The 17,501-nt window shown below is 41.7% G+C and overlaps 2 protein-coding genes and 1 long non-coding RNA gene across 5 annotated transcripts in view; 1 reads left to right on the top strand and 2 right to left on the bottom strand.

The window, feature by feature from the left end:
* Positions 1 to 870, bottom strand: part of TCEA1 (transcription elongation factor A1) — a 65,612-nt gene extending 64,742 nt beyond the window's left edge. Inside the window, exon 1 of one of the 2 annotated variants that reach the window (XM_038391614.2) lies at positions 154 to 870. In XM_038391614.2, coding sequence (XP_038247542.1) covers positions 154 to 222 — 69 coding nt within the window. In that variant the 5' untranslated portion in view covers positions 223 to 870. The remainder of the gene's footprint in view (positions 1 to 153) is intronic. The other variant, XM_043507861.1, reaches the window with a different exon arrangement.
* On the top strand, positions 618 to 13,432 carry LOC119851573. Of its 2 annotated transcripts, none has more exons than XR_006278839.1 (2): positions 618 to 1,287; positions 5,208 to 13,432. It is a non-coding gene; the product is annotated as an uncharacterized LOC119851573 (long non-coding RNA). The 2 variants fall into 2 exon arrangements; XR_006278838.1 differs by having other exon boundaries at positions 981 to 1,287; positions 5,198 to 13,432.
* LYPLA1 (lysophospholipase 1) overlaps positions 12,466 to 17,501 on the bottom strand; it is a 34,532-nt gene continuing 29,496 nt past the window's right edge. The window contains exon 9 of the mRNA XM_038391628.2: positions 12,466 to 17,349. Coding sequence (XP_038247556.1) covers positions 17,296 to 17,349 — 54 coding nt within the window. The 3' untranslated portion in view covers positions 12,466 to 17,295. The remainder of the gene's footprint in view (positions 17,350 to 17,501) is intronic.

Below are 17,501 nucleotides of genomic sequence, written 5' to 3'. Positions count from 1 at the left end.
AATTGGGCGCGAGGCACCGTGCGAGGGGGGGGGGAGGAGACGGAGAGTGGCGCGCGACGAGCGCCGGGGCCCCAAGCTCGGCCAAGAAAGAGGGCGGAGGCCCCGCGCGGGAGGAGAGCGGGTTCCCCTCCCCCCCCCCGCCCGGCCGCTCACCGCGTTCTTCTTCTGCACCATCTTGTCCATCTTCTTGGCGATGCGGATGATCTCGTCTTCTGTATTCATGGCTGCTGAGGCCCGAGCGGGGCCCGGCCGCCGCGGCGAGGGCTGGGCCTGCGGGACGCACCCTAGAGACGAGAGGGGACCGGCCACGGACGCAGCCGCTCAGGGCCGTCAGCGCAGAAATGGAGCCAGGCCGCCGGATAACAAATGAACCCAGCAGCGCGAGCGGCGGCGGCGCCGGCGCCAGGCAGCGCTCATCAAGCACCAGCCCGGGGAGGCAGACCGCACTGAGGCAGCCCGAGAGCATCGACCCGCGCGGGCGGGGAGCTGGGGAAAGGCGGGGTTAGCGGCGCGGGCCCTGCCCCCACCGCAGCGAGCTGGGGGCTGGGGCTGGGGCTGCTGCTTCCGCCGCCCAGACTCCGGCTCGCTCGGTGCGTCCGCCGGGCGGCGCCGCGCGCAGAGGTCGGCTCAGGCATTGCGGCCCGCGCTACACAGCGGCAGCTCCGCACCCCGCTCCTCAGCGCCGTGGGGAGGGGAGGAGCCGGTTCCCCCGCCCCCTGCGGTGCGCTAGTTGCTGGGCCCGGGCAGGTGCGGGAGCTGCAGTCTCCAGCCCCGGGTTCCCTGACGGCTCGTCCCAAGGATCACGAGTAAGGACGAACGGCTGCTCCGCGTTGCTCCCCTGTAAGCGCTGTTCCTGCCTGGAAGAGAAGGAGGCTCCCCGCAAGCCCCACGCCGCCTTGCTTGTTGATTGGTCGGGAGCAGGATTCCCAGCAAGCCACTTTCAGCTCCCCTTGTTGGTTTTACTTCACCAAGGGCATCTCTGCGCTACAAACTTAAGTCCACCTACAGCCACTGTAGTAAATGCGGTCCTGTCCACCCTAGCCTCCTTCTGTCCCTGGTGCCCGTCCTTGCCAGGAGTGCTTTCACTGACTTTAAAAGGGTAGTGTGGAGGCAACAGCCTGGCTTGGAGTGGGGAGCCAGGAGCAGCAAAGCTCTAGCTGGAGGTCCCAGTCACCTCAGGGTGACACCAGAGCTGTGAGCCTGTTTGTTTGGTTTTGGTTTTTTGGTCAATTTCATGGCTCCCTGCTGCAGTCATGAAAGTCACAAGAATGACAGCCAACACCTGAGGTAAGTAGCCCTTAGTGTATATATAGATACTGCCTTGCCCTAATTACACCAACATAAGCCCTATGCCTCTCATGGAGGTGAAGTTATTTTGTCATTTTGTTGGTGGAGTTACACTTACATCAGTGGGAGCACAACCTAACTAGTATAGACCAAACCTGAGACTAGAGCTTGTGTCCACACTAGTCTGGAAATTGTCAACCTTAGCTCTTGTGTAGACTGGCCACATTGTGTTTTAATTCTCCTCTTGTCAGCTACACAGAGGCCTGTTCTACACTACAAAGTTAGGTTGATTTAAGGCAGCTTATGTCAACCTAGTTGTGCGTGTACACTTAAATTGGTCTCCCAACCACATAAGTGCCCCCTTACTCCAACATAGTAACACCATCTCCTCAAGCAGCTTAAAGCTACAATCAAAGTACTCAGGTGGATGCAATGCAAGACACTGTGTTACTTATTTTGACCCTAACTGTCCTGTAGCAGCTGTCCTACAGCGCCTCACATGGACGGCTCTGGTCATCAATGTGAATTCCATTGCTCAGGGGTCATGGAGACCAGAATTCCCCCTGCCTCTTTAAGGCCCCACAAATTTTTGAAACTCCTTTTTCCTGATTGCCCAGCTTGGCAAACACACCTAGCAGCTCTCCATTGTTGAGTGCAACTACCCAGCTGATTATGCCAGCTACATGCTCTAGCCACCCTCATGTCTGGAGTAGACAGGCAACACTGGATTTTCTGGTCATTTGGGGAGAGGAGGCTGTGAAGGCACAGCTCCAAACCAGCCTAGAAATGTCAACGTCTATGAGTGGATTGTTCAGCAGATGCAGGAAAAGGGGTACAACAGGGACTAGCAGCAGTGTCGCCAAGGAGCTGCAACAGGCATACCAGAAGGCCAGAGAGGACAACAAATGGATGTGATACTAAGCTGCAGACCTGCCACTTTTACTACGTGTGTCATGCTGCATGCTATACTCAACAGAGATACCGAACCCCACAGCAGCATGGATATCTGCAAGGAGCTTGAGTCACAGATGCCTGCTGTGAACAGGGAGGAGGAGGAGGTGGTAGTGGATGAGGAGGAGAATGGGAGACAGGTGACCAGGGGATCCAGGTATACAGCAAGCCAGGACCTGTTTTTGACCCCACTGCAGTCTAGTCAGTTCACCAGTCGAGCCCAATGTAAGGGAAGGGTAAGTATATAAATAGATTTTCAGTTACAGAGGTGGCATTCCCAAAGTAGCAGGATACATCTTTTGACTTTTCATTAATTAACTCATGCTAGAAAAGGTAGTGGTACAACCAAGAGAGGTAGAGTTGCTACCGGCTTCTCATTCCCTTATAGGTTTAGGCAGGGGGTTGCCACGCGGAGCAGTTTGTTTATGTACACTGGGTACATGATGCCCTTGAATCCTCCTGAGAGGTCTCAATGAAACTTTCATAGAGGTACTCTGAAATCCTCTGCCAACAGTTTGTAGGGAGGGCTGCCTTATTTCTTCCTCTGTGGTAAGATACTTTTCCAAACCGTTCAGCAATAAGTTCAGCAGGCACCACTGCAGTACACAGACTAACAGCATACAGCTCTGTGCTCTCTCTGCCTTTGTTACCCTCAGATGTGAAATAAATCACCACCACCTGTGGAAAACAGTGCTAACTTTCAGTGTCATTGCCCTTTTCTACTAGAATCATGCAACTGAACAATTCCCCTGTCATTTCCCCAACTCCAGGCAGGCCACAGTCACTGGCTGGTGCTGTGAGTGGCACAGTGCACAAACAATCCCAAGAAGAAGTGAGAATGTAGTGCTTAAAACTTCAGGGGAGCAAGAGAAGTGAGACCAGCATCTTAAGTTTTGCTTTCTTTAATGTATACACTGGCAATGGTACCTCTGTGTGTTTTATCTTCAGCAGCTGCCATTACCTAGCCTTTAGGGTCTCCCCTTCACACCCACAGAACACCAGAGTCAGATAAGGAGGAGAAAGAAGAGGACTTGGGATGACAAGTTCAGTGAGATCCGAAAGCCAGAGCAACATTAGACCATGAGCACGGGGATGAACATTGCAGAATGAACATTGTAGGCAGCTTGGAGAAGGAAAGAGTGGAGAGGAGAAGGAGGGAGATGCACCAAGACATAATGAGGCTTCTCAGGCAGCAAACACGGATGCTATAGATCCTGGGCTTGCTACCCTCTGCAGCCCATTGAGAACTCAATATCAGGACCTCCCAACATCCCCCCCCACACGCATATTTTGTGGGGCATCAGGGATTGTTGCACTACCCCTAACCATCCACCCCATGGGAAATTAAAGACAAACAGAGCTTCAGGTACACTAACTGTGGCTTTCACAGGATAGTGTATGTGTAGCTGAAATAGATATGAATGTTTTCCCCTTCATAATTTCTGTTTTCTTAATAAAATGTACTAAATTACATTTTTTTATATCTGTTTTCAAATTGCCCTTTTTTTGCACTGATTTTGTTGCAGAATAAAGTTCTGTTATTTGGAACATAATTCATTTTTATTAGGTCACAATATACACCATGGGATACCTATCCCTGGTGCACAGCACTATGCTGATACAAGCTCTCCTGGAAGTGCACGGACCACTGATGCAAGGAACCAAGTATTCACACACACAAGCAACGTACTGAGGTGGGTGTATCTGACATAACTTGCATTGACATAAGTTTGTAGTGTAGACACGGCTAAGACAGGTGCAATGATACATTGGTTGAAATGACAGCAGCTAGGCTAGAGTGTGGCTACTGCCTGTGCAGTTACAGGGACAGGAAATAGTTTTGAGGCTGTGCCTATAGTTGATTTTGTTTTTCCACCAGTGGTAGCAAAGGTGGGAATTTTTAAGAAAAACAATCAAGTGGCCTGTCTGAGAAAAGGGCCAGATTTTGAAAAGTAAGCAAGCCTGGCTGAGGCTTACACCATGTTTGCCAAAACCCTTTAAAACATTGTTTTGGACTGATTCAGGCTTAACTCAGCTTTGAATGTGGATGGGGCCAAACCTTTTGGGAAACTATGCCCTAGTCTAGATAGCAACCACTTCCTGTCTTAATGAGCTGTGTCTATTCTAGACTCATTACTTAAAATTTCTCATTTTTACCCCCCCAGTGCAGTTCCACCAGCAGCAGCTCTAGTGTAAAAATGGCAGCCACCAGCAGCCTGTCCCCAACCAGCATTAGATGAGACAGTTAAAATGTTGGCAGCCAGTCTATGCCGGGGCTACCAATGGACAAGTTACATGAATGGCAGCACTAGTGAAAAACAAAAAATAAAACTAGTGTAAACATAGCCATTGTGTTTAATCAGAGTTAGCCTGAACAAGTTTAAAATGTGAATGAAATGAAAGTCTTCAGTCCTAGTGAACCATTTTCAAATAGTTTTTGCTTATTGGAAATGTGCCCCCCCCCCCCCCAAAAAAAACCCCACGCTGCATGCCTCAGCAGCTGCAAATGCAACCTTACTAATGTCCATCCTGTAATAGGTAAGGAAATGATAGCAAGGTAACTTAAATGTTACCCAGTGCCAATGAAAAAGCCAGCTGCTTTGGAGTATTACATGCATATACCTTACAACCAGACTGGTGGACTGAAGAAAATTCCAGAAAATAATTCAAAAGACACTGGGAAGAGAGACTAGTGACCAGAATGGTGATGGCTGTAGCAATGCTCCTGCTTATACACCTCCCTTTTCAGAAGATGAAAGCAAATAATAATCTAGACAAGCTCAGCATAGTCACAGCTCCCATTTCTTGTGCAATCTGCTGCAAAGATTTCTGGATGATATTCATGTATCTGTACAATTGCTAAATCAATGTTTGTTGTGGATTGGCTATTATCTGCTTTGTATTTAGCCACTAACTTTGTATTGCTGACAAACACGTGTCCAACACTAATTTTTTTTAGTCTGTTTCAGCTGCTGTTGGAACAGGCTGTTGTTTTGCACCAGCATCCTAGTTCTAAGGTAAAACAAGCTGCCAAGGAACACAGCTGAAGTGACAACAGGTTTTGCATATAACAAACAGCAAGCACATTTTTCACATTTTTTTGTTTTTTCTAGAAAGACACTAGATGCCACCTTAAGATAACATACCAACAGGGTGAGAGAAGAAAATAAAGACAAGAGGCTGGGGCGTTACTAAGGCTATGGCTACACTACAAGGCTTTTAGCAATACAGCTGTGCCGCTAAAAGGCACACAGTGTAGCTGCTGTTTGTCAGCAGGAGACAGCTGTCCTGCCAACAAAAAACTCCCGTCCCCATGAGCGGCAGAGGCTTTGTCAGCAGGAGAGCGCTGTTCACACTGGCGTGTTTCGTCGGTTAAACTTTTGTCGTTCAGGGGGGTGTTTTTTTAACACCCCCTGAACAACAAAAGTGTTGCTGATGAAGTGCAGTGTAGACAAACTCCCTGACTTAGCAGATCCAAATCCCGCTGATAGGAGAGGACTTACTAAGGATCAAGTAGAGTAGAATTCCCTACTCTGGCTGAGCTTGGTACAGCATGGCTGGGTGTCATTTAATAGCCTGTAGGAGGTTAGACTAGATGATCTGGTGGTCATTTTTAGTCTTAAACTCTATGACTAAGTTCCAATGACTTGTCCCTGCTGCTACAAAGACAGCATACTGAGAAATTAGTGCAGTTTCATCTCAGTATGTAAAAGATTTGATTCTAGAGATTTCTAACAGAAGATACTTTAAGATTGGTCATGAATATGACTAAATCCATCAGTTTCACTTTCCTTGGGACTGACTGATTGTATGTTTGAGAAACTACTTTAATAGGACAACTGTTCAGCACACAAGGCAAACTCCAAAATTTGGTTGCACATGAAACTCTAATTCTCCTCCCATGTGCGTCTATGTTAATAAGTCTAATTGCATGATCACATCTCAGAATTATCCTATCCATTTTTCCAACAATTTAAGGTTTCTTTTCATATAACCATTTGACGGTTAATTGTCCACTTTATGCTTACTGATCTGGACTCGATAAGAGCTCTCTTCTTACTATTATTCACTCTGTATTTTTAAAAAAAGAAATTAACTATCTCTTTCTCCCCAACAGAACAGATTTTGTTGGATACAATTAATGGGATGAGAAACTTAAATACAAAGCTAAAGCTCCGCTCCCACCGCTTACTCTGCACAGGTAAAGACCCAGTTCTCCATGAGAACTGCAAAGGTCTGCAAAGGCAGAAAGCTCTTTGCAAGATCAAGCTTTAGTCTGTCAAATGTTGATATATATGATTTATTGTATACTTTTCATCTGAGCATCACAGAATCTGACATACAGAGAAGTACATAGTACAACAAATGGTATCTACATTGTACATATAATGTTTTGTATTAAAGGAGTAGTGTGTGGCTTTGTAATGAAAGATTATATCAATTTATATACAGAAGGTGGCCTAGTTAAGGTTACATGCAACTTTGGCACTTTTTAACTTCTGAGCACTTCAGTGTGTAACACAAGATCTTTACAAGCAGCTTTTCCTATAAAGCTTTATATTTAAAAAAGAAATCAGTGGAGAAAATATTGACACTACACTACATATTCATCATGGGAGTATGATTATGATATGATTGGTTATGATGCAATTTTTACAAGATGAGTCATATGAGGTATCATTGGAAAAGTTATGATTTGCTGAATGTTTGTCCTATTCATGTGCATGTTTCATTTTTGTATCTGAAGTTACGAATATTGACTATGTATCTGTATTTCAAATGTGCTTACTCTGAGTAACACCCACAGGTAGACTTTCAGGTACAACAGTGAAGAAACTAGACATTGTTCATGGCCCATCAGCAAAGACAATGGGCTATGGAAGAGTTTAGCCTTTCTGTAAATGGTTCAGCCAGTCTGTAAGTAATGGCTGCTATGACTCAGCAAGAGCATATGACCAGACTACATAATACTGAACTCCATTTTGGGTACCTGTATTTTTTCACAAATTGGGTTGTGAACTGTTTTTAGAACAAAGGGTTCCCTGCCATATGTTAAAACTATATAACGTAGGGTGTGACATCATCTAGGGAAGCAGTTCTCAAACTGTAGGTCGGGACCCTGTCAAGGTTCCTTCCCCACTCTGAACTCTAGGGTACGGATGTGGGGACCTGCATGAAAACCCCCTAAGCTTATTTTTACCAGCTTAGGTTAAAACTTCCCCAAGGTACAAACTATTTTACCTTTTACCCTCGGACTTTATTGCTGCCACCACCAAGCGTCTAACAAATATATAACAGAGAAAGAGCCCGCTTGGAAACATCTTTTCCCCCCCAAAAATCCTCCCCAAACCTTACACCCCCTTTCCTGGGGAAGGCTTGATAAAAATCCTCACTAATTTGCACAGACCCAAACCCTTGGATCTTAAGAACAATGAAGAAGTGATCGGGTTCTTAAAAGAAAAATTTTAATTGAAGAAAAAGTAAAAGAATCGCCTCTGTAAAATCAGGATGGTAAATACCTTACAGGATAATCAGATTCAAAACATAGAGAATCCTTCTAGGCAAAACCTTAAGTTATAAAAAGACACAAAAACAAGAATATACATTCCATTCAGCACAGCTTATTTTATCAGCCATTTAAACAAAACAGAATCTAATGCATATCTAGCTAGATTACTTACTAAGTTCTAAGACTCCATTCCTGTTCTGTTCCCAGCAAAAGCAGCACAGACAGAGAGAACCTTTGTTCCCCCCCCCCAGCTTTGAAAGTATCTTGTCTCCTCATTGATCAGGTGCCAGCGAGGTTATCCTAGCTTCTCAACCCTTTACAGGTGAAAGGGTTTTTCCTCTGGCCAGGAAGGACTTTAAAGGTGTTTACCCTTCCCTTTATATTTATGACAACCCCAAAGTCGGATGCAACCCCATTTTAATGGGATAACCAGGGATGACACCCAAACCCTACCGCCCGAGGCTGAAGCAAAAGCTCTTGGGTGGCAGGGCTCTAAACTAGTACGCCTTAGAGTGAAGTGTCTATGGGAAAATCTCAGCTCCCTGAGCAAAGGCTGTTGCATATTCCTCTCCACATCAAGGGCAGGGTGAACTGAATAATAAATTCATACTGGTTGGGGTTTTGACCAGGGCAGGATAGTACAGCTCTGGGGTCTTGCACTGGGGGTTATTTTGGCTATAGCCTATCTAATGCTGGTTCATGCAATGGCTGGCCAGAGCCTGCATGCAAGTGCACCTGGGTGTGTAAAACTGGGAGCGGGCTGCAGCTTGTCACAGCAACACCGTGTAAGAGGAAACCCAGGCTGATGAGTTGGAGGGCTCAGTGGTACCCCAGTTCCAGGTGAAACCCTGGTTGGAACCCATCACACATGTAAAAAGGCACTTTCCAAGATCGTAAATTTTAATCTTGTCCAAGAAAAAAAAGTTTGCATGGTGGTATATTCCATGATCTGGGAACATATAGCTAGTTAGAAGCAGACAACCCTCTCTCGTGCACCTACAGCGGGGGGAGGACAGACACCTTCTTAAAATCTCAGAAATAGCAGCAATTTAGGTTCATCAAACCAAAGACTGTAACAGTCTACCTTGAATCAACTCTGGGACTTGCCCCAGGAGCCGCAGTCCTCCCATGGGGGAGGTGGGGTGAGTAGGTAGCTTGCTAATTTTTTACCTGCTGCACTTTCTCAGTAATTTCTGAAGTAGTATGCTGTTTGTTAGAGGCCATATCTGTTATACCTCAGGAAAAGCACATCTAGTTTTATGTAAACCAAACACACCATACAAGAGAGGGTTCTGCTGGGCATGTATCCCTTTCAATCTGTTTATACTTCATTATAGTTCATTCAACAGAATTTAGGTTCTGTTTTTACTATACCATTTTATAATCTGTAAGAGTACTGCTAATAAATATATTTTAATTTGAAATCTACAATAGCAGCTGTAACTAATTTGGAAATGTAGTTTTTAATAGAAAAATATATAAATAGCTCTGGAGGGGTAACAATGTAATCATTACTTGTCACTCCATGATCATGTGTCCCACCCTTCCCTACTGCAGCAGCTAGTGTCATGGATTCTCCATTGCAATAAATCCCGTGTGTGATGCAGCTGCTTTAGCATTTGAAAGCTGGTTGAAATTTAAACAGGGAATGTGTGTATAATCTTCTTGGCAAGTATATAAAATAAATCAATAAATGAAGCCTTACTATTTGCTTTGATATGCTTGTAAATGACACAGCAGATTCACTTGTAAAGCTGAAGTACTGGGCAAGTTACCTGGTCATGTAGCTTATGTTATTAAGCGTTGTTCCAGAGTATCTTTCCCCACTTTTTATTTTGAAATATTGTCTTATGCAGTTATTATATATTTATTTATTTTAAAGATTGTTTTGTGCCCTTCTAAAGCAGTTAAGAGCGGAGCATAATAAATGAGCAAGAATGGTAGAAACAGAATGTGTTTTATGAAAGATTATTTTTAAAAAAACAGCTGCAAATAGATATTGTTTTAGATTTGATAGAAGGCCAATGTTAAAGTTTAATGAAAACCTGCATTGAAATATCAGACTGTGTAGTCAAAAATTACAGTATACTCTTGTTAGTACCTGTTAGTAAATATTAATACTTTTAGTTTTCTTTGTTTTTTTTATATCTATATCTATATCTCACAATCAAACTATTCTTTAAACTCTTTAACTCTCAACAAAGAGTATGTCTGAATTCTAGGGCCCAGAACACTGGTCCTTGACCGATAACTAACCCTATTCAGGAATTTATCTATATTTTAACAATCTCTGATGCCTTCATGTCTGTACAACTCCAGATATTCTTGGAAATCATCTCCTTAACTTACTTACATATATACATACACACACATATAATGCTGACATAAGTATGTATAGACAAATAAGGGATGATTGTTATAGCAGATGTTTCCTGTTGGGGAATCACTATGGAAGAATGATGGTGGGGTAAGGACCCACTGAGAGATATTAAATTGTTTGTTCTCCCAGCTGTAAATACTCATACCTTCACACATAAATCAGATAAACTGAGAATGTATGGAAATGATATATGTTTCTGGGTGAATATTCTTGGCAACAAGGTTTCCTTTGTCTGAAACCCTATATAATGATACTGATATGGGAACTTAGCTGAGGGAATAAAAGCTGCACGGCCCTTCCAGATGCAGAAGAGATACCTATCCAGGTCTTAGTCTGACAACAAAGGGTGGTATGTATCTCTTACTTTCTGTATAGTGTTGAACTAACCTGATTGATAATCTTAGATTAAATAATTCCAATTGAGCCTGTTATTTCAACTCAGAAGTGCAACACTTAATACATCACTAAACTTTAAGTATCAAATACAACAGAAACAAACAGGAAGCCAGCACTGTGGCAAGTTTAAGACAGCTGAGCACTTGGGTCCATGAGATTTTCAAAGCTTTTTAAAAATTGACTAAATTTTTGCTAATTTATCCGCAATTTCATACCTATCTATATTTTTAGTTGAAAGTCCAATATCCAATACCATCCATGTATAATCTTTACTCTATAATTAACCTGGATCTTTCTTCTTAGTAACTGATGCACATTTCTGATACATTAACATTTCCCCTACATAGTCTACATTGAGGATGTCAGGGTTTAGAATCCTATTCAACTGACGAGTGATGCTTCTGTACTGCTTTTTTTTAATAACAGCACAAAACTAAGTGTTTGATCAATCTCAAGCTGCACTTTATTTTTTGCCATTACTAGAAATATAGTATACCTACTCACATTTTTACAGAAATGGCATGAAGTATCTTATATAAACTTACTGTAAATTGGACAGTAGAAGTCTCATCTTTGCTCAAAGAAGGAATGGGCATATTTTCCACAGAATTTTCCAAATGCATGCATTTTTTTAGCTCTAGGAGACCCAGCAAGTCAATTTAAGGTAGAACTAATAGTTTTATCCCTGCCCCCTCTTTACTATTTCTTTTGTAACTGAATGATGTATCTGAACCATTTTTTGGATAATGAAGTATTCTAAAATTAGCTCTGAGAGCTAACATTTGAAGGCTTTAAAAAAAAAAAAAAAGACTTCAATGTCAGAGATCATCTTCAGTGATAAGCCTTGCCTTTGAGGGTTACCCAAGGCCGTATTGCCTTTGGGGATAGAGAAGATTTTGGGTCTCATTCAATACCTTTTTTAGATTTATCCTTAAATAGGAAGCTGAGAGACTTTGTTTTAAGCAGCAATTTAGTACTGAATGCTGGAAATGGGTGTAATATCCATTACATACCCAAGTAGTGCTTTAAACACAGTATTTGCATTCAAGGCAATAGAGATCAGCACTTAAATATTAAGTGTTGTAATTTGAGTATAGATTGCTTAAACATACTTTTTTTTAAAAGTTAAAACAAATTTAAACACATACTACTGTATTGTCACTGTTAGCTTCTACTAGGTATCTGAGTACAAAAAAGCAGATTTGTCACATCCTAATGCTGAATGCTCCAAACAAAACAAAAAAAAAGTCCATACATTTTGAACTCCCCCCCCTTTCCCTTTTTTCAGTTTGTCTCATCACAGCCTCCCTCCTTATGATTACCCAACCTTCCTTCATATAATGGCTCATGATGTAGTAACCATATGGTACGTACATCACTGAACAATCAAAGAATGGAACCAGCTGCTAGGATCACATACAACCTCTTACTTTGCAGTTTCCTGTTTGATTTTTAAATGAAAATACTAATTTTAACTGTTAAGGATGTTGAAAACTGTATTACTGAAAAAATGCCTGCCCTAAGGCAGAGAAGTGCCTGGAGAAAGCTGTGCCAATACAGCAGGTTAAGTAAGGAAGACTGAAGTTCTTGTTTGCTAGTCAAAAACCAGGCAGATTAGCAACATAATTCTCAGGGCATTTTAAAAAATTACTTTGTTTCATTTTCTTTCAGTTTCCTTTCTGGGAGTGTGAAGATGAAAAAGTTACATTATACCTCAGAACTAAGGTGACAGAAATATATAAGTTTTTACGGACTGACAGTTTTTCCTTCCAAGTAGAGGGAAACAGCAATTCCTTTGTCTGATGGAGAATGCAAATTGTACTTAAAAAAACGCCCAAAAAATAACATAAAATACCCCACATCCTTGAAGTGACTGCTGTTACCCACTGTTAATGAAAGCTGGCTTTCTAAAGACTATTACCACACAACTGTTATCTGAAAATACTTTGTCCAAACACTGATTGTTTGACGTTTATTTCACAATTATAGAAACAAAGATTTTTACACTTTCCCACTATAGAAATCATTTCAACAAAGCTCAAGATTTACCATAAATAAATGAGTAAACTAGGTAAGTAACATCATCTTGATTTTTTTATGTTAAATAACATCTGCTTATATTCTTCAACATAAAGGAAAGTGAAGCATTAAAATGATTGTTTATAAAATTTAAGATACCCAAGCCTTAAACATATGGCTTCATTATCAACATCCTATACAGTACATTCTTAAAATTATATCCATTATGTGTCAAGTAGTGCCTATATATAAAAGATGCATTTTAACACAGTTTTATGAAGTGCAATACACTTCAGAGAGAATACATTTAACAACTCTAATATACTGTAACTAGCATATAGTATTTTTCAGCAACCCACTGTATGCAATTATATAATACTTACAAGGTAAGAGGTAAAGACCAAATCTTCCAGCCCTCATTATGACAATGTTCCCAGTCACATCAATAGTTTTGCCTCAGTAATGGATGTAGGATTTGTCCAAAAATGCACAACCCAATTTGTGTTTATGAACAAACTGAATGTATTCAAATAGCAGGTCCAAAGCTTCCGACTGAACAAAACATTTAATACCAGTCACATTGTTTGGTTTAAACAAAAAATTAGACGTGTTTGAAATTAATTAGTGTTCGGAAACTACATAACTAACATCACAGCAAAAATGTAGGTCTCTATTTCTTGGGGGGTAAAATGCAGACAAGAAAAAACAAAATGTTTTCAGTAGCTTAACAGTGTTTGTACATGTCTTTCCTCTGTCTGGGTGAGAAGAATAAAATCTAAGTACACAAAATGAATTCTAGGAACATGCAGTACTGATATCAAATGTGCAATCTTGGTATTTACTATCCCATAAGGTCTAATTTTTATCCCCTAGTAAAATAATGGAACAAATATTGAGAAAAAAAATCCCTTGTCTGGGATCATATTCAACCTAGCACATATGCTAATCCTGGCAGGAATTCTCAGTAGCCATGTCTGTCAGTGAAGAGGCTCCTCCTGCAAAAGCATCCACACAACCTCCCTTCAATCTGAAAGGGTACAAAGGTCCAGCACAGCCCAAGAAGCATGTTGCACTAACTAGGGAGAGGTGTTGATACAAAGGTATCCTTGAAGTAATTTCAAGCATCAAGCTCCTATTGATCCCCATTGCTACACAAAAAGAAAAGGAGTACTTGTGGCACCTTAGAGACTAACAAATTTATTTGAGCATAAGCTTTTGTGAGCTACAGCTCACTTCATTGGGCTGTAGCTCACGAAAGCTTATGCTCTAATAAATTTGTTAGTCTCTAAAGTGCCACAAGTACTCTTTTTCTTTTTGCAAATACAGACTAACACGGTTGCTACTCTGAAACCTGTCATTGCTACACAGCAGTCCTCCTTGGTGGAAAGATCTCTTCCTGGAGCACAATGAGCCAGACTGATGCAAGATGTAGTAGTTTACATTTCTTTGCACCAGATTTGGTGAATCTAGCCCCTGAAGCAGTGGTCTCCAACATTTTTATGCTCAAGATCCCTTTTGAATTCAAGTGCAATCCAGGATCTACCCTGCCCCTTCCCCCACTCGCTCCATCACTCGCTCTCCCACACCCTCACTCATTTTCACTAGGTTGGAGCAGAGGGTTGGGGTTTGGGAGGGGGTGCGGCTCTGGGCTGGGCCTGAGGGATTCAGAATGCAGGAGGGGGCTCCAGTCTGAGCTGGGCCAAGGGTGCAAGAGGGGGGTGAGGAATGCAGGAGAGGGTATGGGGTGCTGGCTTTGGGAGGGGGCTCAGGTGTGTGGCAAAAGCTTGGGGTGGAGGAGGGAGTATGGAGTGCTGACTCCGGGAGTGCACTTAGGGCTGGGTTGCGGGCTCCCCCTGGGCGGCACTTACCTTGGGCGGCTCCCAGTCGGTGGTGCAGCAGGGCTAAGGGAGCGTGGGGCTGGGGGGCACATGGCTCCAAGCACTGCCCTCTCTGCAGGCACCACCCCTGCAGCTCCCATTGGCCGCAGTTCCCCGATCCCAGACAATAGGAGCTGTGGGGGCAGTGCTTGCAGGCAAGAGTAGCGCATGGAGACCTCTGTCCTCCGCCCAGCCACAGGGGCATGCTGGCTGCTTCCGGGAGCGGCGTGGAGCCGGGGCAGGCAAGGAATCTGCCTTAGCAGCAGCCCCGCTGTACCACCGGACTTTTAGCAGCCAGAGATCACCATCGACTGGGAGAGTTTCCAAGATCGACCATTTAATAGTGATCTACGGGTTGGTGACCACTGCCCTAAAGGGTAAGAAGCAGCAGCATAGCATTACTGTATAAAGATAAATCTTGTTAGATATGACTGGATATTTGGACAAAATTAGCACACAATGCAGTAGATCCAGTATTAGTATTCATTTTTAGTAGAGCATTTGATAGTGACAGTGTGTTTTAATGGAAAATTAATTCAAGCTGACTTGTACAGGAACACTTGAGGACAACAGACTGGCTATACATTGTAAACAAAAGTTAACAGTGGACTGTAATGTATAAAGTTGGGGAAAACACTGTGGGATACAACAGGTAACAGAGCTAAAACTAGTCTAATTTTAATTTCTTTGTTAATGAAGTTAACTAATACTAAACTGAAGGCACTGCAAGCAGTACAGGAAATAACAGGAAAGGACTTGGAGATTAGAAACGTGCACAGAATTTTGGAAGAGAAGTTTATACTGAGAAGAAATCCTTCAACACACATGACAGAGAAAGAGCCAGAAGCAGTAATAATGGAAGAATTAGGGATTATAGTGATAAGCAAGCTAAATATGAGTTTGCAACGTGAAATTATTGTAAAAGGATCCAATGCAGTTTTGGGATCATGTTTCTGAGCTAGGAAGTATAATACTTCTCAGTACAATTTTGGGGTGACCAAGACGGGAATATTGTACTCTTCTGGGCACCACACTACCAGAAAGATGAATTGGAGGATGTCTAGAGAACAGCAGTCAGAAGCAGGGTGTGTGAGAATTAGGAGTAAGCATTAAAGTTAAAATATGTATATATTGGCAAAGAAGGGAGCACGAGAGTCTCCAAATAGCTGAAGTGTGCAAACATCAAATGGAGAAATATCCTATTTAGTTTGATAAGATGAGATGTATGTAGTTATTGGGGTAATGGGATGAAATTAAAACAAAAGATTCAGGCTATCTGGAAATAATTTCCCAAAATAAGATGTATTAGGTACCCTGCAACATCAGACACTTAAAACTTGATTGAACGAAATACTATAAAGTAAGCTAGGAAGGAATCCTATATCGATCATCCATTTAATCTTTCTGCTAAACAAATCTTTCATCTCTAGTTTTCCATTAGCAGGACACTATTTCAACACAGTTAATCTATTGTTGAACTTCTATCATCAGTTTCTATTATACCACGAATTCCCAAAATTGTAACTTCCATGAGATATAGAATTCCTTCTGTTTCAAAGGTTTGACAGGACCCATTTTCATATTCCTAGAATATTCTAGGGCACTGGATGAAAATGGAACACACCTACGTGTGGAAAGTCATACATGTCATATTTTCTTTTTAGACAAAAGCTGACGTCCCATGATGAACTTGCAATCAAAGTAAAGAAAAAACAGTTGGCAGTTTCTCGCTATAATGACTAAGTTATTACAATTCCATATTACATTCATACTGCAGCACTTAGGAAATAAAAAGTAGTTAAATACCAATGTTGTAGAGGAGTCTGTTCAACAATACCCATAATTTGTGTGCAACATCTGCATTGCTTTTCCAGTTGATTATTCTGGAGCAAAGCAGAACAATAAAACAAGACACTTGAATTGCTCTTGTAAAATACATTGTCAATATTTCTAAAAAAATTCAGTAAGCTACATAAGACAAAACCCATGAGGGTTCCAGTGTGGGAAAAACATGCAATATGAAAACAAGAATCTTACAATGGAAAGGTTTCATGTATTTTTTTTTAAACCTCAGTTTCATGAGTCAGCATCAGAGATCAATTTACACTAATAAACGTGAGCTATCACCAAATTGTAATGAGTGGTAAACACAGGTCTAGTGACAAACAGCTGAGTCCCCTTAGTTTCTGTGATGTCAACCCATTTTGGGGGGTACAGGGTGTATGAGATAGCAAGTGTTTTCTTTTCTGACATCAGACACTATTTTTAAGGTTAAAAACTGGACTGGAATAAATGCTATACCTAGAGTCATTGGTATGTATTCATTTGTAGGTAAGAGAACAAACCTCTTCACATGCAGTAGCAATGTTTAAACCATTACCATTTAAAGCTTTATCCTCACTAATATTCATTCTACCATCACATGCCTCTTATGTTTTACATGTTGCACATTTTATGTACAAGCTATATATCAGGGTATCTTAACATACTTTCAACAAGTATTAGGAATACATCATATCCCAAGCATACAAGCTGGTCATGTTTAAATAGCTCATTTAACCAAAATGAGTTTAATTAGCCACCTGACTGCTTTAAAAATGGTGCAATCAAAAAATCAGAAACATCTTAAAATTGTATTCTCAGATACATTCTGACACGCTATCTAGCTGTCTCATTCCCTATAATCCCACCAGCGTATGATTTACTTGAAAGATTACCATTTCTTGTGAAATATACTACTTAGTCCGTGTTCTTGGTATACATTTGCAACACAGAAGGTGTAGAAATAATGCTTTTGAACTGAGCTTGTGAAAAGATTAACACATTCTACCAAAGTTGAGGCTGGTGTTTTTATACAAAAGGCAACTCAAATCTTGTCAATCAACTGGTGGCAGGTGTTTGTCAACGAACTGCTTTACATCCATCATCTCCTGTTCATGAACAAAATTATGCATTAGATAAGTGTTCAACTAAGGTATTTTTCAGCAGTTAGCGATCTCATTAAATTATTTCAATACTGCAGTTACTACAAGCAACTGAGCTGCAAATTGAGCATATAATTAGATTTCTTATGCCTCAGTGT

Source organism: Dermochelys coriacea, chromosome 2 (assembly GCF_009764565.3).
Source record: "Dermochelys coriacea isolate rDerCor1 chromosome 2, rDerCor1.pri.v4, whole genome shotgun sequence".
Classification (NCBI taxonomy): domain Eukaryota; kingdom Metazoa; phylum Chordata; order Testudines; family Dermochelyidae; genus Dermochelys; species Dermochelys coriacea.
The sequence above is the reverse complement of the archived record's forward strand: the minus strand, read 5'-3'. Positions and strand labels throughout refer to the sequence as shown.